Genomic DNA, 27,495 nt, shown 5'->3' on the forward strand with positions numbered 1-27,495 from the left:
GCAAGAATTTATTTAAAAAAAACACTTCAAAAAAACATGTGAATCCAAGTAAAACGTTGCCTAAAACATCACAATTGCAAGAAAAACATTAGCAAGTAGCCTAGACCATAGCTGAGAAAAGAGAGCCAACAACCTTGTAAATCCACGTGTGTGTGGGTGTCAAAGACCTTGTCATAAACTGAAGCCGGCTTGGTTTGGCTTCCATTTTTGGCTGCCCCATGCCTGCTCTGACCTAAATGTAACCGAGACCAAGACCATCCCCTTCCTTTCATTTTTGGTGCTTGAATTTTAATGTTTTGTCTTGCCTCTTGGGATTTATTAAATTAAATTAAAAAAATCACAATCACTCCCTTCCTCTTTGCTTAACAAAACAAAAACAAAAACACCACCTCTATCTCTCTCTCTCTAGATAATTATAAAATACTAATAAAAAAACTTAACCACAGCAAAAAAAAAAAGGAATAGGGAGAGAAATGTCTAAGAATCTTGACTTCTCCTCCTCTTTCCTTCTTTCCTCTCCTTTGTTTCCCTAAAAGGTAAAGTCTTTTTCTTTATTTTTCATTTCAACTGTTTCTTTGTTTTCTTTCCATCAATTCTTGATTGTTTCTGTTTTTTTAATTTTGGATAGTGATTTGATTTCTGTTTAAAAGTCATAATTTTTTTTCTGGGTTTTGCTTGATCTATTGTGGGATATTGATTTAATTGTTTGTTGTGTGTGGTTTGTGCCTCAAGTTTCAATTTTTATGATGGCATTGGGGTTGTCGGATCAGAAAGTATGGGTTTTTGGATCGGTTAGATGTAATACATTTGATGAATTGGTGTTTGTATCTGTTATCATGGCCTCTGCTTTTTTGGTATGTATAATTAGACGTAGTCACATCTTTTGATTCATATTAATTGAATATGGATTTTGGAATTGGATTTTGCTGTGAATCCTGATTGGTTAGTAACAATCTTCTTCTGAACTTAAAATCTTACCTGCCGAAACAAAAGTGGGAGCGCAAGATTGATTTCAAAGGATTATTGAGGTATCCTTGAAAGGTTAAGATAGTAGGTTAGCTACTTTTGTATTCCGTAATAAGTCAATCCCCCACCTAAAAAGGGCCTTTGAGTTGTTGATATGGTGAATAAATATTGATATTAGCTCTTTTAGGTTAAAGGCCCTTCAGTGAGATAGCAAGCATGGTGTTACGCTCTAGAAGTTGGCTGTTTAGTCTCTAATAGTGTTTCTTGTTAGGCAAGAGTGTATGTGTGATGCAAGCTCCCGGGATTTTAAACATATGAGTACTTTCATTTGATGTCTTACTTTTTCTAGAGATAGCTGTAGATAGGGTTTCCAAGATTGAAACATACCATTGTGTAATTTGTCTTGTTCCCAGTTAATAGAACTCAAGCGCCCATCATTGTCCTATGGTCATCAGAACTTTCCTCTGAAAAGACATTTATGGAATTTGAATTTGTTGTTGAGATACCGTGTAAATTTTGTTCAGTGCTATTCAATATTGTTGTTGGTGGTGATTTTTGCTATCATATCTGAATTCTTAATGAAAGAATTCATTCCAAGCTTGAATTCTGATCCTCCAAAACAAGAGCAGGAGTGAAGGGTTTATTCAAAGGATTGTTGAGGTACCCTTAAAAGGTTGAACTGATAGGAGCAAATTTGAACTGTTTTGTAGTCCCTAATAAATCAATCCCTCACCTTTTTAGATGGCCTTGGAATTCTTATCATGAATTATATAAGGGGTGAATAAATTTTTTTGTATTAGTTTTTTTAGGTTGTAGACACTTCATTGGGGTAGTAAGATGGAGAATGCTCTGGATGTTGGCTGTTCAGCTCAGAGTAAACATTGAGTATTTTCATATGCTGTGTTGCTCTTATTCTCTAAACATATGTGTAGATGGTGTTTCCAACATTAACAAGTTATTTTACTATATAGTCTTTGTGTCTTTTTCCAAGTGAATAGAATAGATATTAAACTCCCATTGTTGTCCTATAGTCATCTGAACTTCCCATTGAAAAAGACTTCTATGGTATTTGAATATATGGTTTCAAGCACCATGCAATTGTCGTTCTAGGTTTTTAGCTTATAATCATGCAAGTTAAGCTGGTCGATGCTGCATGTGTGCATCTTCTATGATATCAGCATCCTGAAGTTTGGGACGGTGCTCAACTTTTTGCCTGAGAGATGGGAAATGGAAAAGGTCTTTCAGATTCTTTCCAGGTTTTTAATGGTATTAGAAAATTCAAATATTTCTCTTCTTTTAATTTTCTCGGTGAGAAAAATTGAGAATATTGGTTTCATTTGTTGCATGTTAGATCAAGAGTTGAATTGGTTGTCACTTGTCCAATAAGATTATATGTTTTGTTTTAGTTAAAGGAGACATAGATAACGGAAGGAAATATCATATTCTGATTAGTCTGTGATGTTTCTGTGCCATTTGATTCACTTGGCAACAAAATTGATATTTACAGGTCATGTTGCATTTATGATTACTTGCAGCCAATACGATGCAGGTGACAGAAAAGGACCATTGGATTCTGAATTGATTGTATTTTATAATTCTGGTGTTTCCTTAATTTACTCTGTGACAAAAGAAGCAGAGCGTACTGTTTCATTGCGTGTTGGAATGCTACAATGACTTGTTGGAATGCTACAATGACTTGGTATTCTTGAATTGCACGCAGGAAAAGGGAAATAAATGAATATTAGATTCTGGCAGGTTTTCTTTTATTTATTTTTTTAAGTTGAGCATATCACAAAGGGATGCCCACTGTTTTATTTTAAACGGCAAATGTATAATATACAAAAAATTATTCATGGTTATACTTCCGTAATTATTATCCAATTTCAAAAGTCAAAGTGTTTTAAAGAATTGTGTTAAAATATATGCACATGTTTGATTACATGTTCCTAAATATATGCGCACATGTTTGATTACATGTTCCTATTTCTCTTCAATGTATCCAAAGCCTGTCAACTTGAAAGGTCAGAAAGTTTATTCTTTTTTTTATCTAAATTAGTTAACTCCCGTTAACAGATCTGAATTTCCTTTGGAAGTTCGATGAAATGCAACTTGTTTGTGTTATGGTATATCAACTCTCTAATTTCCTATACATATGATTTGGCTGGCTTGAAGTTCTCATCCACATACAAGTAAAGGGAAGTTTGTCTGCGACTATGATATGGTTATTTCCTTCTCTCAAGTTAACTGATTGTATGATACTTTTTACACACCTTCCATAATTATAGCTATGATAGAATTTGAAATACATAAAATAGTATACCTTTACAGAGTATTCTCTTTTGTTTTCTTGCTTGCTGAATCAACAGTCTTTTGAGCTAGAGTGCACAATTGAAGTAGCTCTCTCTTTGCTCCAGGTATGGAGTGTTTTGACGTCTGGAAAGGATCATGGTGCAGTGCCTAGACAGATTAAAGCATTTGTGTGCTGCTATAGCAAACTGTTGTGATGCAGATTTGTATAAGCAACCCAGAGGGCTGGAAGATCCAGAAGTTCTTGCTAGGGAAACAGTGTGTATGTTACATCTTTTAATTAAAATTTCAGCTCTGGTTTCTGGAATCGCCCTAGTATAGTTATTAGCATTTAAATGTACAACTTGATCTGTCATTCAGTTACCTTTGCTTTCTTATGACAAGTGATGGTTTTAGAATGGCTTGTCACACATTCTATGCTTCTAGTGTGTCACATGCATAACTTCATATGAATTTTATAATTTCAGTTAGGTTTAGGATTTCTAGATCAACTGCAAATGCTGATCTTTGAATTCAAAGGTTTTCCAATCATAAGATGCTTGTTCTTTCCTGATGCAGTTAGTGTGAGTGAAATAGAAGCGCTGTATGAACTGTTTAAGAAGATCAGCAGTGCAGTGATTGATGACGGGCTGATCAATAAGGTAATAAAAGTCATGGCACATTCCAATTGTTCTTATTAGGTTATGCATTTTTTTCACCTATGGAAATGATTTATCCACTTTTTTCACATATGGAAATGATTTTTTCTTATTAAAGTTATCCTTTTAAAGAGAGATTTCTTTCTTAAAGCCTAATGTGTTTCTTTATCTTTAATAGTGGATAAATGAAAAGTTTTATGAATATTGATTACAGGAAGAATTTCAACTAGCATTATTCAAGACAAATAAAAAGGAAAGCCTATTCGCAGATCGGGTATTTTATTCATTTTACTCTAAAGTCTGTTGTTTCACTTTTTGTATGCCTTTGGATGCCCTTTTTCTTGCTTTGTCATGGTACAGTTGTTCACAGTTTTCCTATATTAGTTGCAGACTTTCATTATGAAAATGCCTTCAATGAAGATTGCATATTAATGTCTCAAGTCCAAACTTTTGTAGGTATTTGACTTATTTGACACAAAGCACAATGGAATATTAGATTTTGAGGAGTTTGCACGCGCTCTCTCTGTATTTCACCCCAATGCACCAATTGATGATAAGATTGAATGTAAGTGTTGCTAATATATGTAAAATGCTTCGAGTAGAGTGAAAGTAATCTGTAATTTGTAATTGATACTTGATGAGTGCCTCCGACATCATCTTCTTTTTCTTGTTTTTTGTTGAGGGAGAAGAGATTGGTAATGCCGCTGTGGGAGAAATTTTTTGATTATGGAATAGTCTGTTTGTCCAGTTAGATTTTAATTTATTGTCTTAAGTCCTCCGTTTCCTCTAGATTTTTTAGCAAAATGCCTGTACTCCTTATATATTGATGTTTCTTGATAGGCCCCACTTTTACTTTCTTGCAGTTTCATTCCAACTGTATGATCTCAAACAGCAAGGGTTTATTGAGAGACAGGAGGTACTTGGTCTTCTCAAGTGGAGATATGAGATTTATTAACTCTGAAAACTTGCAATATTTAAGATAAATCTTGCGTATATTTGAAATGCATGTCTGGATTTTATTATTTAGTATCAAATCTTGATGTACAGGTAAAGCAAATGGTAGTGGCTACACTTGCTGAATCTGGTATGAATCTGTCGGATGATGTAATAGAGAGCATTATTGATAAGGTGTTTCCTTAATCTAGCTGACTTTTATCTTGGCTGTCATTATTGCATGGTGCCATGTCAAAAGGAGTTAAAAAGAAAATGAAAAGATGAGTGTTATATCACTGTTCTTGTTTATGTTAGACATTTGAGGAGGCTGATACTAAGCATGACGGGAAGATTGATAAAGAAGAATGGCGAAGCCTTGTTTTGCGACATCCCTCTCTTTTGAAGAATATGACTCTCCAGTATCTCAAGTGAGTCATTGCCTTATCATCAATGAATAGTACATAAAAATACAGTTTCTCTCACCAGTGTCTGAAAGTGACAATTTTTTTCATGTTTCTTGAACAGGGACATCACCACCACATTCCCAAGTTTTGTGTTTCACTCACAAGTTGATGATACCTGAGTTGTAGATGTGAACAAGTTTTACTGATGTAGTTTAAAAGAAATGTGCGGTTGTGCGTGCCAAGGTTTCCTAGATATAGGGAGAATGTCAGCTTGTGTTTTAAAGCTGCAATGACTAGAGCATGCTCTCCATTTTGCATTAGATTAGATTTCTACCTGGAACAAATCGGTTCCTGCTGTTGTTTCTTTCTTTCTTGCGTTTGAATGGGGTAAATTTCATGCTTGCAATTAAGCTTTGATTTAGTTTTTTGAGATTTTGGCCTCGGTTTTGCTTTCTGCTCAATATATAAACGATCTCTTTGGCTTGAACCTACATGACCCGAGCGAGCAGGCTTTCACGACCAAGTTACCAAAGGACGGGTTCTTTTAATAGTTCATTGTTTAAGTATGAATCCCTCTCACTTGCAATTTAAACATCGAGTTTCCGGATCTGGGTATTCTATTTCCTTCTGTACGTGCAGTTAAATAACAAAGAGTGCTCTATCAACAAATATAATGGTTGAATCTTGAGGCTAAGATTTGCAATCATCTAGTTTTCAGCTCATTCTCATTTTAGGAGAATCAGGACAGCGCTATTTCACATATCAACATGGACATCAGAGAAGATTTATCTAAAGAACACGAGAGAGGAAGGCAGCGGAGAAGAAATTGCATGTATTTGGCCAAGTTTAAATAAAAAATAGACCATGTCCTGATAAAAAAATTAAGTATTATCCTTGACAAGCCTTTAAAAAGGCCAAAAAGACGAGATTAGATTAACTGAAGGGACTTGACCACTCTAGGAGAATACAGAGCTGGTTTAGTCAACCTCCTCCATCTTGCTACCCTCAGCATCATCAGCATCTTCCAAAGGAGGCATGTCAGTGTCAGCATCAGCACTGTCTTCATCAATACTCAAGCCCAATTTCAGCATTCTGTGGATGCGACTGCCAAAGGTGTTGGGATCATCCAAGCTGAACCCGGATGTAAGCATAGCTGTCTCGAAAAGCAAGAGGACCAGGTCCTTTACTGATTTGTCATTCTTGTCAGCATCAGCTCTCTTCCTCAACTCCTCCATGATTGGGTTCTCTGGATTAATCTCCATTGTTTTCTTGCTTGACATATACCCCCCCATGCTGCTATCCCTAAGTGCTTGTGCCTTCATGATTCTCTCCATGTTTGCGCTCCAACCATACTCCCCAGTGACCAAGCAGCAGGGTGAGTCCACCACCCGATCAGACACCACAACCTTCTCCACCTTGTCACCAAGCACATCCTTGATCACCTTGCATAGACCCTCAAACTTTTCCTTCAATTCTTCTTTCTTCTTTTTCTCATCTTCAGTCTCGTCAATCTTAAGACCTTCCTTGGTTGCAGACACCAATTTCTTTCCCTCAAATTCCTTTAGCTGTCCCACAGCATATTCATCAATTGCATCAATCATATATAGGACCTCGTATCCCTTCTTCTTCAGCTTCTCAAGGAATGGGGAATTCTCAACAGCCTTCTTGCTCTCTCCTGTAATGTAATAGATATCACTCTGGCCCTCCTTCATCCTTGTTACATAATCCTTCAGACTGGTCATCTCATCACCACTCTTAGTTGAGTGATATCGAAGTAACTCAGCAATCTTGGATTTGTTCTGCGAGTCCTCGTGAATACCAAGCTTCAAATTCTTAGAGAATGCCTCATAGAATTTGTCATAATCTTCCTTGTTCTCAGCAATCTCAAAGAATAGCTCAATGCACTTCTTGACCAAGTTCTTGCGGATAACCTTGAGGATCTTGTTCTGCTGAAGCATCTCTCTTGAAATATTGAGTGGAAGATCCTCAGAATCCACTATACCCTTCACGAAGCTCAAGTATTCAGGCATCAACTCTTCACAGTTGTCCATGATGAAGACACGGCGTACATAGAGCTTGATGTTGTTCTGCTTCTTCCTTGTGTCAAAGAGGTCAAATGGTGCCCTCTTTGGGACAAAGAGAACAGCTTTGAACTCGAGCTGGCCCTCAACTGAGAAATGCTTCACTGCAAGGTGCTCCTCCCAGTCATTAGTAAGGCTCTTATAAAATGCACCATACTCCTCTTTGGTGATCTCCTCTGGCTTCCTCATCCAAATAGGCTTCTGCTTATTCACTAAAGACCACTCATGTGAAACTTCCTTTATCTTCTTCCTTTTCTTCTCCTCCTTTTCCTTCTCCTCATCAACATCCTCTACATTGCCTTCCTCGTCCTTCTTATCTTCCTCATCCTCATCATCAGAAATCTCCTTCTCAGTGGTCTTCTCAATCCAAAGGGAAATTGGGTAGCTAATAAACTCAGAATGTTTCTTAATCAGATCCTTGAGACGACGCTCCTCAAGGTACTCCAATTGGTCTTCCTTAAGGAAGAGAGTTATCTTAGTACCTCTACTAAGGTTCTCGCCAGAGGTATCCCTAGTGATTGTAAAAGAACCACCAGCCTGAGACTCCCACACATACTGCTCATCATCATTGTGTTTGGAAGTAACAACCACCTTATCAGCAACCAAGTAAGCCGAGTAAAACCCAACACCAAACTGCCCAATCATGCTTACATCAGCACCAGCAGTAACAGCTTCCATAAACTCCTTAGTTCCAGACCTTGCAATGGTACCAAGGTTGTTCACCAAGTCTGTCACAAACAAAGATAAGTTAAGCACCAACAGAAACATAACCCTAACCAATAACTGTAACAAAATTCAGACATCAACAGTTGCAAACGGAGATGCTTACCAGACTTGGTCATTCCAATGCCACTGTCGACAATAGTGAGGCTATTGGTTACTTTGTCGGGAATAATGTGAATGAAAAGCTCAGGTTGGGCATCGAGCTTGCTCTTGTCGGTCAAGCTATCAAATCGAATCTTATCCAAAGCCTATAAAACACAGAGATACAAGGACAGCATAAGCTAACGCTACCATCTGCACGTTCATACCCATTAACTCTTCCTTTATCCAATCATACCACGTAGCACAAAATTGCATTTGCATTCAATGAAAGAAGAAAATAAATAACATAATTTTGTTTCCGATTCCAAACTACTAATAAGCCATGAAAATTTTCAAACCGGATAAACGAAAGGATTAAAAAAATATATTGATTTTTGACGTGATTAAAACATAACAACAGAAGGGTTTTATCAGACGACATCAGTCTAAAAATCAGCTAAAAACACAATTAGCTGCATGCATTGATTACTCTATTCGTATAAAAACATTAAGGGAAAAAAGAGTGAAAAATATAGGGATATTTGACATCATTAAATCACAGCAACAAATGGGTTTATCAAACACAACATTAGAGTCCAGAAATTCAGCTTTATTCATAAATTGACATTTATCGAAGCATGGCAACAAAAGGGCTTATCAGACAAAACATCAGATACCCAAAATTCAGAGGAAAAAACATATTGAGCGACATACATTAGTTGCAAAGTTTGGATCCTTAACATCACTAAATCACAGCAACAAAAGGATTCATCAAACAGAACATTAGAGCCCCAAAATTCAGCCAAAGTCATACATTTATACGTTAATTAAAAAGAAACATAAAAAAAAGACAGAGAAAGAGAGTGAGGCATACATCAGAGGAGTTGCTGATGAGTTCACGGAGAAAGATCTCCTTGTTGCTGTAAAAAGTGTTGATGATCAAACTCAGCAGCTGATTGATCTCAGCCTGGAAAGCGAACGTCTCAGTATCCGCCATTGTGATTGCTCTGCTCACAAGGAAAGAAACAAACCAGAACGACACCGCAAAAGGGAGATATTGAGTAGGGAGATCTCGGGATTCGGAAGAAAACCAAGAAATGAGAAAGGGAGGAGTGTTGGGTGTGGTTTTATAGAGAAGTCCTAGTTCCAGATCCTTCTTCTCCTTGTTGACGTTAACGTACTAGAATCTTCTTTTGCGTGACTGGCCATAGGGGATTACCCAAGCCGAGTAAATTATATATTGGTCCCTCTAGTTTGTATAACCAAATCGAATAATCCATTCAATTTTACAAACTGATTAATTAACCCTTTAATCAATGTTGATCATCTTGATTTGGAAGCTTAGAAAAAATACAATGGTCCCTTTATTTTTAAAAAAACTGATGAATTGATCCTTTAAACAGTGTTGATCATGCTGGATTTTCAAAAATTGTCTTATTGTTTTGTTAATTTTTATAGAATTAATTAAAAAATATATGTTATATTTGCTATTTAGTGGTAGTAGTGTTTACACCATTTCAATCGTGTCCTTCCTTCCTTTTCCTTCTTGCTTTTACATCCTTTATATATTACAGAATATGTTAAATATTAAAAAAAAAAAATGATGAAAATGTAGATTTAATCTTCAAAATGAATTCTGAAATTGAGAAGATGTATAAAAAGTAGAGCTACGCAATTAGCAAAGACATACAATTACCGAATATGGTATAAAACACACAAAATATATAAATATAAATATAAATTTGATTTTCGAATAAATATTGAATACAATAAATTATGTAAAGAATAAAGTTATATAATTAGCTTTTTTTTAATTTTTTTAAAACTTGTTTCTGAGGTTATAATATATTTTTATTTAAAAAGTAATGGTTAAAAAAAGTGAGGTTGTTAATTAGGGTTATTTTTTTAGGTCATGAGATGATCGGGTTATCCTAATTTAACTTGATCAATTTAAATCATTGTTGTTTTAATATATTTTTTTTATTAAAAACTATTAAATTTATAGTATTTTAATTTTAATTAAAAAAGGTAAACTTGGTTTGGATAGACTGTAGTGAGTCAAGATTAATTTAAAACTAATTAGGTCCCAAACGAAGTCGCCATGTTGACTAGCTAGCACACACTTGGTTTAATGACACTGACAAAAGTTCCTCGTGATGACAAACTTGGGTACTGACAGATGAATTAGTTAGAGGAACTATTATATTATATTATATTATATTATTTCTCACGTTAGAAATATTAATTAATTCCTTTTAATAGCTACCAAGATTAATTTATAATTAACTTTTCTAATAATACCATAAAATTATCAAATAGCAACGGAATTCCTAATGTAGAATATTTAGCTGGTAACATCAGATAACAATAATGACAAAAAAATATATGTCGAACATCACCACCATAATTATTAATGAAATATGTTTTGTCCGTAATTTCTAATTGAATAATAAAAATAATTAATAAAAATGATTTTATGCTTGTTTTCTTGTTAGTTTTAGATTTTTATTTTTGTTTTCTAGTTAAGGTAGAATTTCTAACTTATTTAAAGTTTTGTAAACCTCCTCCAAAATAGAATTTATTATTATATATTATTATTAATTTTAAAAAATAAACTTGTGAGTTTGGAGTTCATGTTTGCAATCTATTTCTCTCATGAAGAATTATATATTCTTTATTTGTTGTTATTTTTAGCTTTATATATATAGTTCTTTTATATATATATATATATATATATATATATATATATATATATATATATATATATATTTTCTGAATGAAGATTATCCAAATTCTAGGTGGAGGAGATAATCAACAAGGAAAGAAAAAAACTATGTTAATACAGTAGATGTGTTTAAAAATATTTCTTTTATTTAGAAATATATAAAAATAATATTTTTTATTATTTTTTAAAATTTATTTTTGATACCAATATTTTAAAACGATGTAAAAACAATAAAAAAATAATTTTAAATAAAATCAATTTTGAACTTTTTAAAAACAACATTTTAGCCGCCATCCTCCAGTTCACGATGAATTCCATTCCATCTAAACTCATTTTCTTCCAATAATTTCTTTTTATTATTTATTTTTTTTTCCTGGCCAGGGCAGGTGCATGTCTTCTGAGGACTGGAGTCGATGCTTGTTTTTATTTTGAATGAAAAGGGGCCGGGAATAGCTAAAACTTGAAGAACATATGATATTTTGGTATTTATTTTTATACGGGTATTTTGTATAACTAATTAACAGGTTCATGGGATATTCTTAAATCTATTGACGCGTGTTTCAAACACTAAGTGGGTGGATGATGTCTGCGCCATTTAGATGGTGTTTATGACGCCACTCAGTTGATTTTTTTTTTTTTAAAAAAAAAAACTCCTGAAAGAGGTAATAAATGAGGCAGTAGTGCTGGATTTGCAGGACGTCTTCCATGCTGCATATTTACAAATTCTATTTTTCTTCTTAATGAAGGAATTAATTCACCTTGACAAATAGAATTTACCTAAAAGCAGTGGCCTTCTCTTTCGGACTGGATGGACAATCCACAGTACTCTTCTGCTATTTTAAACTCCAGTACTGGTATCATGCATGCATGTTTAAAATTCCAATGGTGTAAAATGCACTGCATGTCCTCTAATTAATGAAACTGTTGAAACATGCATAGGGTTAACTTCTCTCAGATGTTTCATTGCCATCCATGCATGTACTGTGTTTATAAGGAAAACGCATGCAATTTTCCAAGCCATTAATTAGTTTCTCTGATACACATAATTAATTGGCCAGGAAAAATTAGAGCCACCTAGCTAGTGCAAGAAATGGAAGAAGTGGCAGTAATTATTGTAGGAGCTGGCCCTTCAGGCATAGCAACCTCCGCATGTCTTAATCGACTTGAGATCCCAAACATTGTGTTAGAAAGGGAGGGTTGTTGTGGCTCTCTATGGAAGAAAAGAGCATATGACCGCTTGACGCTGCACATCCCTAAGCAATATTGCGAGCTGCCCTACATGTCCTACCCTTCTAACGCACCAACATTTGTTCCCAGGAACGGCTTCATTGCTTACTTGGATGAATATTTGTCACATTTTGGCGTTACCCCGCGATTCAATAGGTCGGTGGGACTTGCATTTTACGATGTTGATGCTGGGAAGTGGCGCCTTGAGGTGACAAATGTTTGCTCTCATGTAAAGGAAGTTTACGTCGCGCAGTTTCTCGTGGTGGCAACCGGTGAAAATGCTGAAGGTGTTATTCCTGATATCCCCGGCCTTGGTGGCTTTGCAGGGGAATACATGCATGCTAGCCAGTTTTCTAATGGAAGAAAATACAGAGGAAAAGATGTTTTAGTTGTTGGGTGTGGGAATTCTGGCATGGAGATTTCATATGATCTGTGTCAATCAAATGCCAGGACCTCCATTGTTAATCGCAGCCCGGTAGCCAATTTCTCCAAAGAATTCAATACTGTTCATAAGATTTATTGACTCAAACTGTTTCTCTCCTGACATGTCCAGGTACATGTGGTCACTAAGGAAATGGTCAGTCTGGCAATGTTTTTGCTGAAATTTCTCTCTGTCACATCAGTGGACAAAATCCTCGCAAAGCTTTGCAAATTAAGGTTTGATGATCTATCCGAATACGGGATTCAAAGACCAAAAGAGGGTCCATTTTATCTTAAAACAACGCAAGGTCGATCTCCCACTATCGATGTTGGGTGTGTGGACAGAATCAAGCAAGGAAAAATCGTTGAGGAGATTAATTCTATGATCGATCAAGCAGGGTGGTGAGGAGCTCTTCGATGACAATGGATTCCCCAAACAAGAATTGGTCAACAAGTGGAAAGGATCAAATGGTCTTTACTGTGTTGGATTTGCAAGAAACGGCTTGCTGGCTATTTCAAGCGATGCCAAAAACGTATCGCAAGACATCAGTACTCTGATTCTGAATTGACAAATCTGCTGAGAAATCCTTCTGTGACGAGTCTCAGGCTCCTTTTGCTTTTTAACCTGATTTTCATCGAAAAACAGGAGCAATAGCTTAGACAAACGAGTTCTAATTAATACTTTTGTTTGTGGTAGAGGGTGAACAACTATTTAGTTTTTCCTTTGATCACTATTTTTTTTCATTGGAATAATAAATATACCATTTTGGTTTAGCTAGCCAATCTCATTTGTGTTCATTTTATTTTTATTTAATAATCCTTTTTGTGGTGAAAAAAATTAAGTGCCACTAGAATCTTCTATCCTAATTCTAGTTTTTGACTTTTTAGAGTAATCTAAAAAAATCATAGTTTTAAAACTCGATCCGGTCATCGACCCGGTCCAGTGACCGGGTCACGGGTCAGATGGGTTGACTCGGGTTGACCCGAGTCAACAAAAAAAAAACACCTAACTAATTACAAATTTACAATAATTAAAGTTCATTTCTATACTAATTACTAATTACTACCAAATTACTAATTACTACCATAATTAAAGTTTCAATTCATTTTTATAACAAAATTCTGATTTCATGCTACTGCCAAAATAAAATCTTTCAGTGGGGAATTCATAAGATTTTTTTTTCATATCACAGAGGAACAAGGCAGAAATGTCAATCATTTTAAAAGCATACACAAATTGTTAGACACCTATTTGGGTGATAGGCCAACGCATACACAAATTGTTAGAAGGCAGGTATTCCATTCTGGATAAATTACAATATCAAAGCAACACGTTCATACAGTTCGTAAAATTTCTTCTCGAGTCAACTCAAGTTTGATAAACCTTACTTGACATGGCAACAGGACAAGGTACGTAATGCATTGCTAAATTCTTTCTCATGGCTTAAACCTAAATTCATACTATCAGTTACATTTGAGCTGCTGGTTTTTAGAAAAATAAAAGAGCAGAGATACATACATGTGGGAAGAACTGATGGGTCAATCGGTAGGAAGAACTGATGGGTCAACAGAGGGAACAGAGGGAAGAACCGATGTCACTGTTATACTCTCCTGCAATTTCAACAGAGGGAAGAAGATGAAACAGAGCGAAAGGCGAAAGAAGAAAGAAATAATTAAAAACTCATCTAACCTTATGCTCAGAATTGAAACGGCGATCAATGATTCAAGATTCTTCTGCTCATCTACTCTTCTTCGCGACTGAGAGTGAAATGGGTTTGACAAATTCTTGAAATTAATTAGGTTTTCTTCTCACTTCTCTGCTCTGCAATGCTCGTGATTCGTTTCTCTGCTCTTGTTGTTTTGGCCTTTTAATTGTAAAAGGCCAAAACTACGTCGTTTCGGGCATAAGAATATATATAAAAAAACCCGGGTTTCAGCAGGGTTTGGCCGGGCCGGCCGGGTCCCGGGTCAACCCTCCGGGTCGACCGGGTTTGGCTGGGGCAATTCCCAGCCTGTTTTTTGCTTAGACCCGGCCCGACCACAGGCCCGGGTCGGCCGGGTCCCGGGTTGACCCGCCGGGCCGGGCCGGGTCTTAAAACACTGAAAAAAACAACATAAAAGTAATAAAAACTTAATCTTTAAAGATATAATTTAACTGGATTATAAATTTATTTTTTAAAAATTATTATTTTGAATTTCATAAATCTCAAAACCACTGAAGACCTATATGACCATTAATTTTAAAATTCGTAAAATTAATCGAGATACACACACAGATTCATCCAGACATTCAGAATAATTATAATAAAAAATCTTGGATGACAATATTGCAATATCGAATAATCATGATCGATCAATCGGATCAATTAGAGTGAATGGGAGCCCTAAGGTAGGCCCAAATAGTGAAAAAAAAAGAAATAATAAGATAATAAAAAGCCCAAAAGAACAAAGAGAAGAGACCATGGTGTTCAAAATCACTCAACAGACACGGGAGAGGAGAGAAAGGAACAGGTCTGTGCTCTGCTGCTCTATTTCTCTCTCATCACTCTCAGGTGGGTTTTTCTCCATGTTTGGAGACTGAAATGGGTTTTTCATGCTTGATCATTTTATATTTATTTACAATTCCTTTCTTTTTTTATATATAACAAAAACGCTGACTCCTTGCTTCTTTTGTGGTTTGCTTGTACATGCGAGTGTTGCAGAAAGCACACAACTTTAATCTGCAAAATGGAGAAAGGAGGAGGAAAAGGGTTCTCTCTCCCATCCAAAGAGCCTAAGTCTTCTCTCAAGTCCTGTAAGGATGCTTTACATTACTCTACATGCATTTTTCCATTTGTTCCTGCTATTTTTATTTTCATAAAGAAGAAAATTTAATGGGGTTTAATTAAATAAATTTATCAAAATTCTTTGCTCTACCCCAAGTCTATGGAGGGTATTACTGTTGTGTTGGTTCATCCTTGTGGTTTAGGGTTCTGTGAATTTTGGGTTCTGCTTGCTTTTCTCTAATATGTTTGTTTTTTTTATTTGTAGCCATTATTTGGGTTTTGTTTTATTACCACTTAGTTTATCTTAGTCTTCTCCTTCAAGCAATTTGCAACATTGGAACTATTTGGGAGGTGCCTTTATAACTGAAGTACTGAACGATGTGAAAAGGCTTTCTTGTTTTTTTTTTTTTCCTGAAGACCCCACATGCACGCTTCATTTCTCCTTTCTTTTTTTCTGGATTGGACAATAATTGAAACTACTCATAGTTTCTGTTTGAATGTCTTTGCTAGCATCTACTAAAGGAAAGGATGATTCAAATAATGGAAGGAAAATCCATTTTGAGTCTGAAGGTTAGCATATTTATATGTACTTTGACTCAATCTCTTACCTTTTCTATTTCTGGGATTTGTTCTTCATACTTGTGTTTTACTATTTAAAATGCATTTCTTTGAGAATTTCTATACAGTTTCTTCTCCTTTTCTTATACTCATCATCATTTTGTAGCATTGATCTTACTGTGCATCATTGTTTCTCGGTGGGCTTTTATTTATTTATTTATTGATTTCTGTTGATTTTCTTTATACAATCAAGGTAATTTGAGCAAGGGGGGGAAAGGAGGCAAGATTGCAAATGGTGGGAAAAGTCCAATGACAAAAGAACCACCTCCGCTTGAGCTAAAAATCGAGTCAGGTATATATTCTTATCCTAGCTTTACATATCTCATTCATCAAATCTCCAAAGATTTATTTACTTGTTTTTCTCTACTAGAGAAAAAGAATTACATACTAGTTGCTATCACAATGTTAGCTCGTTCTTTGCTCTCAATTCTAAACTGCTTTATACAGAGTTAATCTTTTCCAACTTTACCAATGTTACTATGCATGGCATGCGTTATAAATTATTGTAGGGCTTGCATTTCCTCTCTCAAAAAGGATCCTCTATATTTACTGGATTCACAGTGATTTTTATTTCCTTGGGTAGGATACCGCTATACTATCATTATTTTTGCTTATATATGCAGAACTCCCACAGAATGCCAAACCCCTGATGGATTGTGAGGCTGCACAAATCTTACAAGGAATCCAGGACCAGATGGTTCTGCTGTCTCAGGATCCAACTATCAAACTTCCTGTGTGAGTAACATGTACAAAGCTTCTATTCTCAAGCAAAAGGATCTTGGAATGCTGAAATTGTGTTGCTTATTTTCAGGTCATTTGACAAGGGGCTGCAGTATGCTAAGAATGGTGCCCATTATACAAACCCTCAGTCTGTTAGACGAGTTCTTGAGTATCCTTGTTTTTATTGCTATAGGAAGTAGTTATAATGAACATGCGCTGATTATGCATTTTATATTAGTATTCTGTGATCAAACTATTGTTGAACCATTAACTCAAATGTCAGGGCTTTGAGAAAATATGGTGTCTCTGATGGAGAGGTATCAATCTTAACATGAGGTAGTTCTTTTTAAGGAAAAAAATAAATGCAGCTTTTAATTTCAACTTGATGGGTGCATTGCAGATATCTCTAATCGCCAATGTCTTTCCTGAAACTGCTGATGAAGCTTTTGCACTTGTCCCATCTTTGAAGGTATGATTTTGTTGTTTTCGGATATGAGTGCATTTCTCCCGTGACTATCCTGGGTTTTTTCATTCAATAGTCTAAAAAAAGAACAAATTTTGTTGTGAAAAGCTGATGAATTGATGCAAAGCTTCTTGATCCACTACTGTGGAAGGCATTATATCATAATTTTTTGATTTGTTTTCTCCCTTTTGTCAGTCTAAGGCTAGCACACTTAGAGAACCCCTGAAGGACATTTTAGGCGAGCTAGCTAAGTTTAAACAGCCAGCATGAAGCTCCAAACAATTGAGGAGGAGATTCTTGGCAAGATATCTCCTTTTTGCTGCTTGAGCTGGTGGCCAGTTTTCAGAATGCGGATTCATCTCATTCATGGGGGGGAGATGGAGATGACAGTGTTGTGATGGATGGAGCTTGTATATTATAAACTCCTTTGATAAGAAGCTTTGCATAACTTGCCTATTAACTACATTTAATGTAATGAACTCAGACTAGTAACGATCTATGTACTTTCTAACCATTCAAATCTTGCGTTTTTTGGGTTGATTGTTTGCCATTAGTAGATATAGCAAAGAATGGATTGAACTGTTGAATCATCTCGCTAAAGCGTTGATGCATGTAACTCCTAAGGTCCCTTGGGGGATTAAGTTAGCAATGTTTGTTCCAGACTCGTTCTATGCCCCTTTTGCGTGATTGTGGTAGATTTCTTGCCATCATCTGTCAACTTCACAAGGAGTAGGCCAGCTCCTTGATGGTTCAAATTCTTAACAATATGACACTACCTTTACTGTATGCTATTTGTAAAAGAACTTTTAGTGGCTACTGTTAACCATCACAATACCCTCTAATATTTCATTTAAGAGATGCTAGCAAACAAACCAAGTTATCAAAAAAAAAAATAAATGATATTAGTAAATGAACAACTTTAGTTAAAGTTTTGAGAGAATGGACGTGACTTGATGCATAACAAGTTTGTTCATGACTAAAGCACGAGTTTTTATTTATGTCTTTTTTCTAAGATAACACCCATATTTTATCTTAAAAAAGTATGTAATTACGTGCTAGGGAATAAATCAAAATCCGATATTAATTCAATATCCCAGTTTCTCACGGAAGCGAAGTATATGTATTTTTTGCATTACCTATACCGAGAGAGAGTAGTTGTTAGTAGAGGTCTATATTATTTGGAATGGAGAAAAGAGAACAGAAGAGACGCAGAGACGAGTGATCAAGATTCAAGGCTGAAAGACATAGATTTTTCGTATAAACCCAGATGGGAAAACAAGAAAAATATCAAGAGACAGACACAGAGTCAGAATCATCAGATGATGAAGAAGATGAGGAGCCTGAGAAATGGAGAAGACACTACCCAGCAAAACACAGGATGTTATTGGTTGGAGAAGATGACTTCTCTTTCTCTCTTTCTTTAGCCAGACCTTTTGTTCTGCTCTCGACTTGGTTTCAACTACTGCTGATACCCAAGGTACTCTCTCTTTTCTTTCTTTTACTTCAACTTGTTAAAGGGTTTCTTTAGTTTGGTTGACAAAAGAAAGAATTTTTAATGATCCGTAAAGGGTTTGTCTTTGTTTGAGGTGCATATAACATAGCCAAGAAATACAGTAATGGCGTAGGAAATGCGAGGGAACTAGAAGAGAAGGGAGGGTTAGTGCTCAATGAAGTGGATGCAATAGAGATGAGTCAGCGCAACTTTTTGAGGACTCAAAGGTTTGATCGAATTGTCTATGACTTCCCTCATGTTGATTTCCTCTTCCCTGAGGGTAGCTACTGCCAAATCCAGTTATGTTCTAGTCTCTTACACAATTTATGTTCCCCTATGCTTACTTATATAATCTTATCATTGTATTAGTCTATTTATTGTTTATTTTATGAAGTTCATTTTGAATTTCCTGTATTAGAATTCTTAATACCAATGAGATAGAGTCTAAATGATGCATTCCCACGTAAGAGCAAGTCTTAAAGCGAAGAAAACGAGAACCCACTCACTAATTTTTGCTCAATAAAACAACTAAAACTATCTGAAGTTGATTCCTCTTCTTTAGGGTAGCTATTGCCAAATCCAGTTATGTTCTCTTGCTCACTCTTTTCTCTAAGTTTGTGCTTGTTAGTTCATGATTATTTCAGCTAGTCTCGGCATTGTTTCTTTCATTGAGTTTCTGCCCTCTCATGGTAACATTGAACTTTTGTTATTTTAGGGTATTAGTTCTCTTTAAGACTTTAACAACGGATGGACATTCTAACTAGGCTGAAACTGAGATGTAATAGAGGGGTTTGAACCAAATATTTCATTTGAAAGTTACTGAAGGATTTTCTTTCCTATGGTCATAGTAGCATGAAAAATGACTCGGGAAATTAATTACATTTTCTGAACAGAACAAGAAACAGATGAATCTTGATACATCATCATACTTTTAAAAAGATTCATTCATACACGAGATCAAATTTGAATGGGAAGAACTGGAGAACTGTATGCTGAAAGGATGTGTTAAATTTTCTTAATATATATCTGTTTGCTTTCATGCCTATCTAGAGATCCTTGTGTAGTGATATGGATATATCGGAATTGAAAAAATTAAATGATGAAAATATGTTGGGATTGAAATTAATAGGTTGAACAAGATACTGCTAAGGGGTTATTTGAGCAATGCCAAAGTCATGTTGAAAAAGGATAAAGGGGAGATTCATGTAACACACAAAGGCGACAATGGAATTTAGTCAAGAAAGCAGAGAAGATAGGCTTGGTTTTTGCATGAAATTGTGCCCTTCTCCAAAGATGACTATCCAGGATATGACAACAGGAGAGCTCATGGAAGCCTTTCCGATGCCCCCTCTCGATTTGGGGATAGCAGTACTTACAAGTTCAAGCCCAACCAGTCATCCAAGTTCAATAGATCATCAAGTAGAAATGCCTGAATGTTCTGTGGTGATAGATAACTGAGCAGAAGTACTGCTGATTCGTGAGTACATCTTGTGGAACATGTATTTTCATATATTCATACTGCTGGTGTTTTGTAATAATTACTCGTATTTTTGGTGTTCAGAAATCAAAATACTTTAGCAGCTGATTAGTACCATCTTAAACCAAATACATCCCTGATGCTTGCTTTGTCGATCAGGGATTCATAAGGTACGCCTTAGGAGAAAGTCCTATGGTTACGACGGCATGTTGACATGTTGGCTTTTATGACAGTGATTAATGAGAGTCTGTGATATCCATGGAAATTGTGTTCTGTATAACCCCATCCCAGTGAAATTGGTATTTTTTTTAATTGAAGAAATAACATCAAGCGTGAAATGACATGGATTTCTGGAGGATTCGCATGCCATTGACATGGAGGAACTGGTCACAGTTTTATAGAGATAAACGGGGTGAATCCTAGCTAGTGCACAAGTTGAATATATATCCTCAGGATGAGCTGAGGAAGAGATGAAGTTTTCTTCTTCGTTAAGGTCTTGATTACGTGCGACGCAAAGCATAGTCAAGCTAAAGTATTATATTGTGTCATTGTCTTCCATTGTTTAACCTTGTGATGTAATAACCTGGTGATTTACAGAAAGCAATCCCGGAGTCCAATTGTCCTTGTATATACGATCTTAACTATGCAATCCAACTTTTTGATAACCAGGCCTGTAGCGGTTGTAAATTGGAAGGATTAGAGTATTTAAATAGAAAAGATATATATAAAAATGACAAAAACATGTAGAAGATATATATATATATGTATATTCCATTCAATACCATAAGGTCAAATTAAATACTAAACATATCCTTTTGATTCTTTAGGAAAAAAGAAGAGAAATCCTTCTGAGAGGGAAAGATGCTGGAAGTTGTGGACAATACTCACCCTAAGTTCCAAATCTTTTCACAGCCCCATGCATTGCAAGGCCTTTTCTTGGAAAAATAAAATTAAAGATCTAGTTCAGAAGTCATATTATTATTATTATTATACATTGTTCATTGTGTTTTCTTCTTAATTACCATGCATATATCCCTGGTGCAAAGAAAATGTAGGTGAAACTTACGAAACCAGTACCTGTCAACATTGCTATTTTCTTAGAAATCACGACATTGAATGCAGAAGAAGAAAAATAAGATTCACATTTGGTTGAATTGATCAAACATCACTCTGTAAATGATCTTTTAAAATTTTCTGATGTTGACATTGAATTATAATTAAATAAGAAATTTTAGATAGTTTTTTTTTATTTGTTATAGCAGATAAATTTTTTTTTCTAAGTTTATTTTTATTTTTATGTTTCGCATTGGTTTTTAATTTTATAGTTTTTTTAATATATTCTCGATAATTATAAAAAAAAAAGAAAAAAGAAAGAAAGACATTTATATACCGTGTGAAATTATATCATTTGTAATATGTCTTGTGAGAAAATAAATGGAAGGATGTAATCATCATCATTAAGAATATAGAATTTCATAGGGTTGACCTGATCGATGGCTAGGGGTGCTTTATTCTTTCTTAATTGTCTAGGTTAAAATCTTAAGGCCATCGTTAATGCTATATAACATAGGGTAGAGTATTTTGCCAGGAGCACAAGACAAGTTCCTGGTTTCTTCGAATAAAATAACTAGCTAGCAAGCACTGGTAAATTCATACATTACCATATGGGGAACTACAACTCCACAACAGGCTGTGGTGCTTCTGCTTATTCTCGACTTCCTAGTAGTCATTATTCTCCTGATGATGATCACTCTCTAAGGGACCCTCTTCTACGCAATATTACACAGGTTACTTATCGATTTAATTAGTTTTATTTTCTTTTTATTTACCACTTGATTTGCTGAACATGTTCATCTGGGTCTTGAACATTTAGTATGATAACTTTGCTTGTTGATTATGGCATGCAGAAGGTGGAGGAGCAACATCAACAGCTTCTTCATCATATTTATGAAGCAACTCGTGTAAAGGAGACTGTAAAATCGGCCACTACGTCTAGCTCTAGCTTTAACCCTAACCCTCCTCCCTCTAAGCCCATGCAGGTAATATTTAGGTTTTTAATTTCATTTCCTGATAAATTTTACGTCATCAGTTAATTTCGTGTTGAATATATATATATATATATATATATATATATATATATATATATATATATATTTCTGATGTTTACTGCAACCCATGAAGGAGCAAAAGCCGAATGGTCACCATGCCCTTGAAAAGGATCTTCATCAAGAGTTGATCAGGCATGGAGTTGCAAAGCCAAAAGCTTTAGCTTCATGCCCTTCATGTTATGTGAGTCGTTGATCCTTTCATTGCATCAATCCAAATGAACACATCATTTCTGATGAATATTTAATATATGATGTGAAATCTAATTAATAGCTGAAGATCAGGTAAATAATAATTTGCTGGTAATTTATGGTTGTCTTCAATATTATTGTTAATTAATTTGTTGCTGATGAAGAAACAAGGAGAGGCCATTGAGAGGCTCAAGGAGAAGAATGCTAGTCTAGAGAAGAGAGTCATGGAGTTTACAGCTACTATAGAAGAGATGAAGAGGACTAGTGATTCATACATAATTAATAATAATAATACCAAGATACCTGCGGCAGGCTCAGGCTCAGGCTCAACACCCCATCAGAGCAACATCAACACTCCAATTATACCTGATGATCTTGTAAACCTGGAAACCAGTCCAGTTCCTGATAGCAGTACCAATGAAATTGAGATGAGGAATGATTCAATGATGAGTGAACAAAGCTCCGCGACACAAGCTCTACAATCTGAGATCATCTATGGATCCCTGAATGATCTTACTGGATGCTTAGTGGTTTTGATTTTTCTAGTGGCCGTGCTCATTGGTGTTTCACTATAAACAATCATCATTTCATAATAATAATTAAGACATATATAAATATCTTATGCATGCATGTGCTCATGATACATGTCTTCCATGATTTTTGTAGCGTTTATATATACAGTACATTGAATAAAAAAGACCAAGTTTGTTTTTTTTGCTGTCGGTATTTTAATTATATATTTTGGATATTGACTTTATAGTTTTTTAATATACTCTGAATTAAGGATTATTAAAAAAAAGAAAGAGACAAAGACAACCCTTTATATTTTTTATTTTCATGAAGGTTATTTCATGAGGTTTGCTAAAATAAATAAATAATTTAAGTCTACTTAAGTAGATATATATGCAGACAGACACAACACCCTGCTGACTAAATTACTAAACACTCGATACGACAGATCATGACAGTCCAATTACAGTTTCCCACGTGGAAATGTTATTAACCAGTCAACGTTCTTCTATCTCGTGAAGCTATCATTAATAGTCCAAGGAAAAAAAAAAGAGTGGAGTATTTGATAAGTAATTTTATTTTAACGAATAAAGAAAAATAAAAGGAGAGAAATTATCATTGACCTAATCAAAGCATTGCACTGTTCGACAATTAAAATCAATGTTTCATTAATATCTTGTTGTATCGCTCTGTTATATACCACCCGTCAAGTCTCAATACTATATATTCTCAACTTTTGAATTTTTAAGTTGGTTTGAGACTTTGATTGATTTGAAATATAGATAAATACAAGTTAAAAAAGAAAAAAAGCTTGGTTGACCTGGATAAAAACTCAAGTTGACCCGCGAACAAGTCAAACCTGACCCTTAACGAGTTAATTTAATATTTTTTGGATAAAAATAATATCATTTTAGTTTTTTTTAAAAAATAAAATCAACCCGGGTCAAATCTCTTGACTTATGACCCGGCCCTGCCTTGCATCGATTACAACTATACATGAAGGTAATTAATTTGTAATTTAATATATAATATATATTTTTGTTCCTGTGGGGTATATGCGTTGATTAATAAAAGTGAAGGGTTTGAAGTATGACTTCATCATCTCATGTTGTCGCTAGTTTCAAAGAAGTAACCTTTTGAATTTTGCTGCTGATTAAAATTTCGATTTCGGCCCCATGGTAATTAATTTACCTGGTAAGTTCTTAGCTAGCAACTTGAAGAGGACTTGTACTTCTTCCGGTTTGGTATGCATCATGATCAGAATTAATAAATTAGAAGCTTCATCTTAATTCCTTAAGTTGCCTTTTCAATATATATTTAGGTTACATGTAGTGTTGACCTACAGTTTCAAAGGTCTTGCCTTTTCATTGAGGTTGCTTAGCGTTGACCTTTACTATTTCAAAGGTCTTGCCTTTTCATTTAGGTTGCTTAGCGTTGACCTTTACTATTTCAAAGGTCTTGCCTTGTTGTATTATATATATATATATATATAGTTTGCCTCTTGTCATTAGTTTATATTATAACCTTCATAGATTCTTGAATGATTATCTGCAACTTGCGGGGGTGCTGACTGATATATGAAGAATAGAGTTTCCAAGTTGTCATTTTTATAATCCAAGTTATTAGGTATTTTTTTTTTTTAAAAAAGATTTTTCTCTTGTCATGGAATGTTTTGAACTATTTTTTAGTATCAGTTGTTGCTCAGTGAGTGGGATATATATGAATATCTGAGTTATTGAGCTGCTAAATAAATAGTTGTAGAGATGTGAAAGCTTATATATGCAACTGAAATCGTTTGATGAGCAGTTTGTACCAAAACCAGTACGATCAGAAAGTTGGCAGCATCAATATGGGATGCAAACATTCAAGGAATCAGGGTCATCATCATGATCCTTATTGCACTTCTCTATATTCAGCAAGGCATGCTGCTTATGATGATGGAAGAAGCAAGCTGCAGTCAAGGTATTCAAGAAATGGTGACGATTACCATTCTCTTGAGCAGGTGAAAATGCTTCTCCTTTGCAGCTACTTAATATCTAATTAATTTAGATAGCTGAGTTGTTGCCTCCTCATCCCCACTTTTTTGTGGCGCCCACACACACCTGCTACCATTAGAGGAATACAAGAGTTTTTCCTTCTGTATTTTTGAACATTGAGTTCATCTGGCTATTGCTTGTATTTGCCTCTAGAACTAGCTAGAAAAAGAAATAGTAAAACCTGATGGCACAACTTATGTAGGTTACGAAAGCTCTTGTGCAAGCTGGTCTGGAATCTTCCAACCTTATTGTAGGCATTGATTTTACCAAAAGCAATGAGTGGACCGGCTCGCGGTCTTTCCATCATAAGAGCCTGCATCACCTTGGGGATTCTCTGAATCCGTATGAACAGGCAATTTCAATAATAGGAAGAACGTTGTCAGATTTTGATGAGGATAACCGCATCCCTTGTTTTGGCTTTGGTGATGGTGAGTTATCTATTACCTTTCTTGCTCAATGCAAGATGCATGGCATATTTATTCAGCAATTTGCTATTCCAGTACTGTTTTAGGGGCATAGAATGGACTGTTGTATCATTGAAGTCTTTAAATTCGTTTGCAGACACAACTCATGATAAAAAAGTCTTTAGCTTCTATCCAGATGATCAAGTATGCCATGGCTTTGAGGAAGTCCGGAGTCGTTACAGAGAATTAGTCCCCCATGTTCACTTAGCTGGTTAGTTTAAACGTTCTTCTTACATTGATCACGTCAAGTTTTCCTTTGACCTACTTCTGGTGAAACATTTCTTGCGTTGAGCCATGACAGGACCAACATCTTTTGCTCCAATCATTGAAACTGCTATTGAAATTGTGGACAATAGTGGTGGTCAGTATCATATTCTTCTGATCATTGCTGATGGACAGGTCAGTTCCTTCTACTTTGAAGTCTGCAGAGGTAACTATTACCTCTTAAGAGTTTAAATCTTTCCCTGAAACGTTTTATTAATGCTCTTGACATGACTGCATGATATGTCAGGTTACAAGAAGTGTAGACACTGCTAATGGACAGTTAAGTCCTCAGGAGCAGAATACTACTGATGCCATTGTAAAAGCAAGGTATTAATATTCTGAAAAATGTATTTTTTCAACATTTTGCAGTTTGTGTTTAACAAAATCTGTATTTTTTTTAATCCTTTTGCAGTAATTATCCCTTGTCAATTGTGCTGGTTGGAGTTGGTGATGGACCATGGGACATGATGCATCAATTCGATGACAACATTCCTTGGCGGGCTTTCGATAATTTTCAGGTTGAAATATTAACTTGGGGAACTTTGACAGAAGCTTCGATTCTTTGAAGTCGAATTGATTGCTAATGCGTTGTTTGTTCAATGCAGTTTGTGAATTTCACAGAAATTATGTCGAAGCACATTCCCGTGTCGAAGAAGGAGACAGAGTTTGCTCTGAATGCTTTAATGGAAATACCATCCCAATATAAAGCCACAATAGACCTCCAACTCTTAGGGTAATATGATATCCACTAACATTCAGCTTAGTAGTTGAAGTGTGTTCTAGTTTTCTTACAATGATAGCCTGCACTCTCATCATCATCTACTTGCAGCTTCCAAAGAGGTACTCCTGTAAGGAATATTGCTCTTCCTCCTCCACTTGGAAACAGCTCGGTTAATTCATGTCCCAGATATAGCAGCAATAATGCTTATGCCCCGTCTGCAGATCATTCTTCAGACAGCAGGCGGGTAGATCTCATATTCTAGTCTTCTGAGAAACATGAAATTTTTTCTCTTGGTTACCCCGTTTTTAATTGTTTCGTTATGCTTTGCAGCAATGTCCCTTGTGTTTATGCAATAAGAAAGATCTTGCATTCGGCTGCGGACATCAGGTAACCTAAAAACAACATGCATGGACCTAACATTGCCATCTCTTTCCTGACAATTATGGCTCGTTCTGATTTCCGCAAATCTTTTGCAGACATGCTATGATTGTGGGAAATACTTGATGCGATGCCCCATTTGTCGAGCCTATATAACCACGAGGATAAAGCTGTATGAGTAAGCTGAGCAGCAACTATAACAGTTATAACAGTGGGAACCTAAGACATTGTTTACATACTTGTGTGATTATAAATTATGGAGGGGAGCCCGAAAAATATGAAGAGATTGGGCAACCTCTGTTATCCTTAGCTTCTTCTTTTCTTTCTTATTAGGAATCAAATCTTTTTTGGTTCCGCATCATATAGAAAGTTGACAGGACAAGGCGTTGTTAGATTAATGCTCAGTTTCCATAAAACTTCTCTTTGTCTTGTCTGCTGGAGAACCTGTCAACACAATAGCTTCAGCTATTAAATAAGATTTTAAAATATAATTTATATTATTTTTTAATATATTTTTTTAAGTAAAAACTATTTGACTTTGAAACTTATACAGACCATCATTATCTTATGCTTGATTTTTTATCAAATAAATAGGGATAGTGACATTCAAACTCATGAATGTTTGGTCATCAAGACTCTGATACTATGTTAAAAAACCAATTCAACCTAATAGCTTAAGCTATTAGGTGAGATCACAAGCATAGTTTTAAAACCTGGCCCGGTCAGGAGCTGGAACTGGGCCAGGTTGAAGAAAAAACAGGGGAAGGAAAAACCTGGTGTGACCT

General features: G+C 35.4%; 4 protein-coding genes and 2 pseudogenes across 7 annotated transcripts; 5 read left to right on the forward strand and 1 right to left on the reverse strand.

Annotated features, from left to right (window-relative positions):
- The first annotated feature begins 238 nt into the window (after window positions 1-238).
- Window positions 239-5,678, forward strand: LOC133677306 (calcineurin B-like protein 3). 3 transcript variants are annotated; one of them, XM_062099251.1, is made up of 9 exons: window positions 244-536; window positions 3,381-3,535; window positions 3,832-3,914; window positions 4,126-4,185; window positions 4,368-4,476; window positions 4,775-4,827; window positions 4,959-5,039; window positions 5,160-5,272; window positions 5,370-5,678. In XM_062099251.1, exons 2-9 carry the CDS (start codon window positions 3,412-3,414, stop codon window positions 5,425-5,427), a joined length of 681 nt encoding a protein of 226 aa, XP_061955235.1. In that variant the 5' UTR covers window positions 244-536; window positions 3,381-3,411; the 3' UTR covers window positions 5,428-5,678. The 3 variants fall into 3 exon arrangements, with proteins under 3 accessions (XP_061955237.1, XP_061955235.1, XP_061955236.1); XM_062099252.1 differs by lacking the exon at window positions 244-536 and adding an exon at window positions 558-3,187; XM_062099253.1 differs by lacking the exon at window positions 4,126-4,185 and having other exon boundaries at window positions 239-536.
- A 387-nt stretch (window positions 5,679-6,065) lies between these two features.
- LOC133677305 (heat shock protein 81-1-like) lies at window positions 6,066-9,306 on the reverse strand. Its single transcript, XM_062099250.1, has 3 exons — window positions 9,008-9,306; window positions 8,159-8,300; window positions 6,066-8,057 (listed from the first exon to the last, which is right to left on the reverse strand). Exons 1-3 carry the CDS (start codon window positions 9,128-9,130, stop codon window positions 6,226-6,228), a joined length of 2,097 nt encoding a protein of 698 aa, XP_061955234.1. The 5' UTR covers window positions 9,131-9,306; the 3' UTR covers window positions 6,066-6,225.
- A 2,642-nt stretch (window positions 9,307-11,948) lies between these two features.
- Window positions 11,949-13,279, forward strand: LOC133677075 (probable indole-3-pyruvate monooxygenase YUCCA11; annotated as a pseudogene).
- A 1,681-nt stretch (window positions 13,280-14,960) lies between these two features.
- On the forward strand, window positions 14,961-17,609 carry LOC133676886 (DNA-directed RNA polymerases IV and V subunit 4-like). The gene is made up of 9 exons (XM_062098671.1): window positions 14,961-15,057; window positions 15,208-15,299; window positions 15,781-15,840; window positions 16,082-16,180; window positions 16,512-16,623; window positions 16,700-16,777; window positions 16,892-16,925; window positions 17,009-17,077; window positions 17,267-17,609. Exons 2-9 carry the CDS (start codon window positions 15,233-15,235, stop codon window positions 17,339-17,341), a joined length of 594 nt encoding a protein of 197 aa, XP_061954655.1. The 5' UTR covers window positions 14,961-15,057; window positions 15,208-15,232; the 3' UTR covers window positions 17,342-17,609.
- Window positions 17,610-17,959: 350 nt separating this feature from the next.
- LOC133677014 (uncharacterized protein At4g26485-like) lies at window positions 17,960-20,157 on the forward strand (annotated as a pseudogene).
- Window positions 20,158-24,370: 4,213 nt separating this feature from the next.
- Window positions 24,371-27,218, forward strand: LOC133677690 (E3 ubiquitin-protein ligase RGLG2-like). 2 transcript variants are annotated; one of them, XM_062099818.1, is made up of 11 exons: window positions 24,371-24,473; window positions 24,654-24,849; window positions 25,086-25,311; window positions 25,445-25,558; window positions 25,649-25,746; window positions 25,859-25,938; window positions 26,024-26,129; window positions 26,217-26,344; window positions 26,441-26,576; window positions 26,663-26,719; window positions 26,809-27,218. In XM_062099818.1, the coding sequence occupies exons 2-11, from the start codon at window positions 24,697-24,699 to the stop codon at window positions 26,890-26,892; spliced, it is 1,182 nt and encodes a 393-aa protein (XP_061955802.1). In that variant the 5' UTR covers window positions 24,371-24,473; window positions 24,654-24,696; the 3' UTR covers window positions 26,893-27,218. The 2 variants fall into 2 exon arrangements, with proteins under 2 accessions (XP_061955802.1, XP_061955801.1); XM_062099817.1 differs by lacking the exon at window positions 24,371-24,473 and having other exon boundaries at window positions 24,523-24,849.
- The last annotated feature ends 277 nt before the right edge of the window (window positions 27,219-27,495 follow it).

The sequence above is a fragment of the Populus nigra genome, chromosome 17, assembly GCF_951802175.1.
Source record: "Populus nigra chromosome 17, ddPopNigr1.1, whole genome shotgun sequence".
NCBI lineage: Eukaryota > Viridiplantae > Streptophyta > Magnoliopsida > Malpighiales > Salicaceae > Populus > Populus nigra.

Bases quoted from the DNA above. Each gene is read 5' to 3' on its own strand.
- LOC133677306 (XM_062099251.1), top strand. From the start codon at position 3,412: ATGGTGCAGTGCCTAGACAGATTAAAGCATTTGTGTGCTGCTATAGCA. The intron at 3,915-4,125 runs GTAATAAAAGTC...TATTGATTACAG, and splicing joins ATGACGGGCTGATCAATAAG to GAAGAATTTCAACTAGCATT. The intron at 4,186-4,367 runs GTATTTTATTCA...AAACTTTTGTAG, and splicing joins AAAGCCTATTCGCAGATCGG to GTATTTGACTTATTTGACAC.
- LOC133676886 (XM_062098671.1), top strand. From the start codon at position 15,233: ATGGAGAAAGGAGGAGGAAAAGGGTTCTCTCTCCCATCCAAAGAGCCT. The intron at 16,778-16,891 runs GTATCCTTGTTT...CTCAAATGTCAG, and splicing joins TCTGTTAGACGAGTTCTTGA to GGCTTTGAGAAAATATGGTG. The intron at 17,078-17,266 runs GTATGATTTTGT...CCCTTTTGTCAG, and splicing joins CACTTGTCCCATCTTTGAAG to TCTAAGGCTAGCACACTTAG.
- LOC133677690 (XM_062099817.1), top strand. From the start codon at position 24,646: ATGAGCAGTTTGTACCAAAACCAGTACGATCAGAAAGTTGGCAGCATC. The intron at 24,850-25,085 runs GTGAAAATGCTT...CAACTTATGTAG, and splicing joins ATTACCATTCTCTTGAGCAG to GTTACGAAAGCTCTTGTGCA. The intron at 25,747-25,858 runs GTCAGTTCCTTC...ATGATATGTCAG, and splicing joins TGATCATTGCTGATGGACAG to GTTACAAGAAGTGTAGACAC.
- LOC133677305 (XM_062099250.1), bottom strand. From the start codon at position 9,130: ATGGCGGATACTGAGACGTTCGCTTTCCAGGCTGAGATCAATCAGCTG. The intron at 8,301-9,007 runs GTATGCCTCACT...TGTGTTTTATAG, and splicing joins TCATCAGCAACTCCTCTGAT to GCTTTGGATAAGATTCGATT. The intron at 8,058-8,158 runs GTAAGCATCTCC...TGTTTGTGACAG, and splicing joins CATTGGAATGACCAAGTCTG to ACTTGGTGAACAACCTTGGT.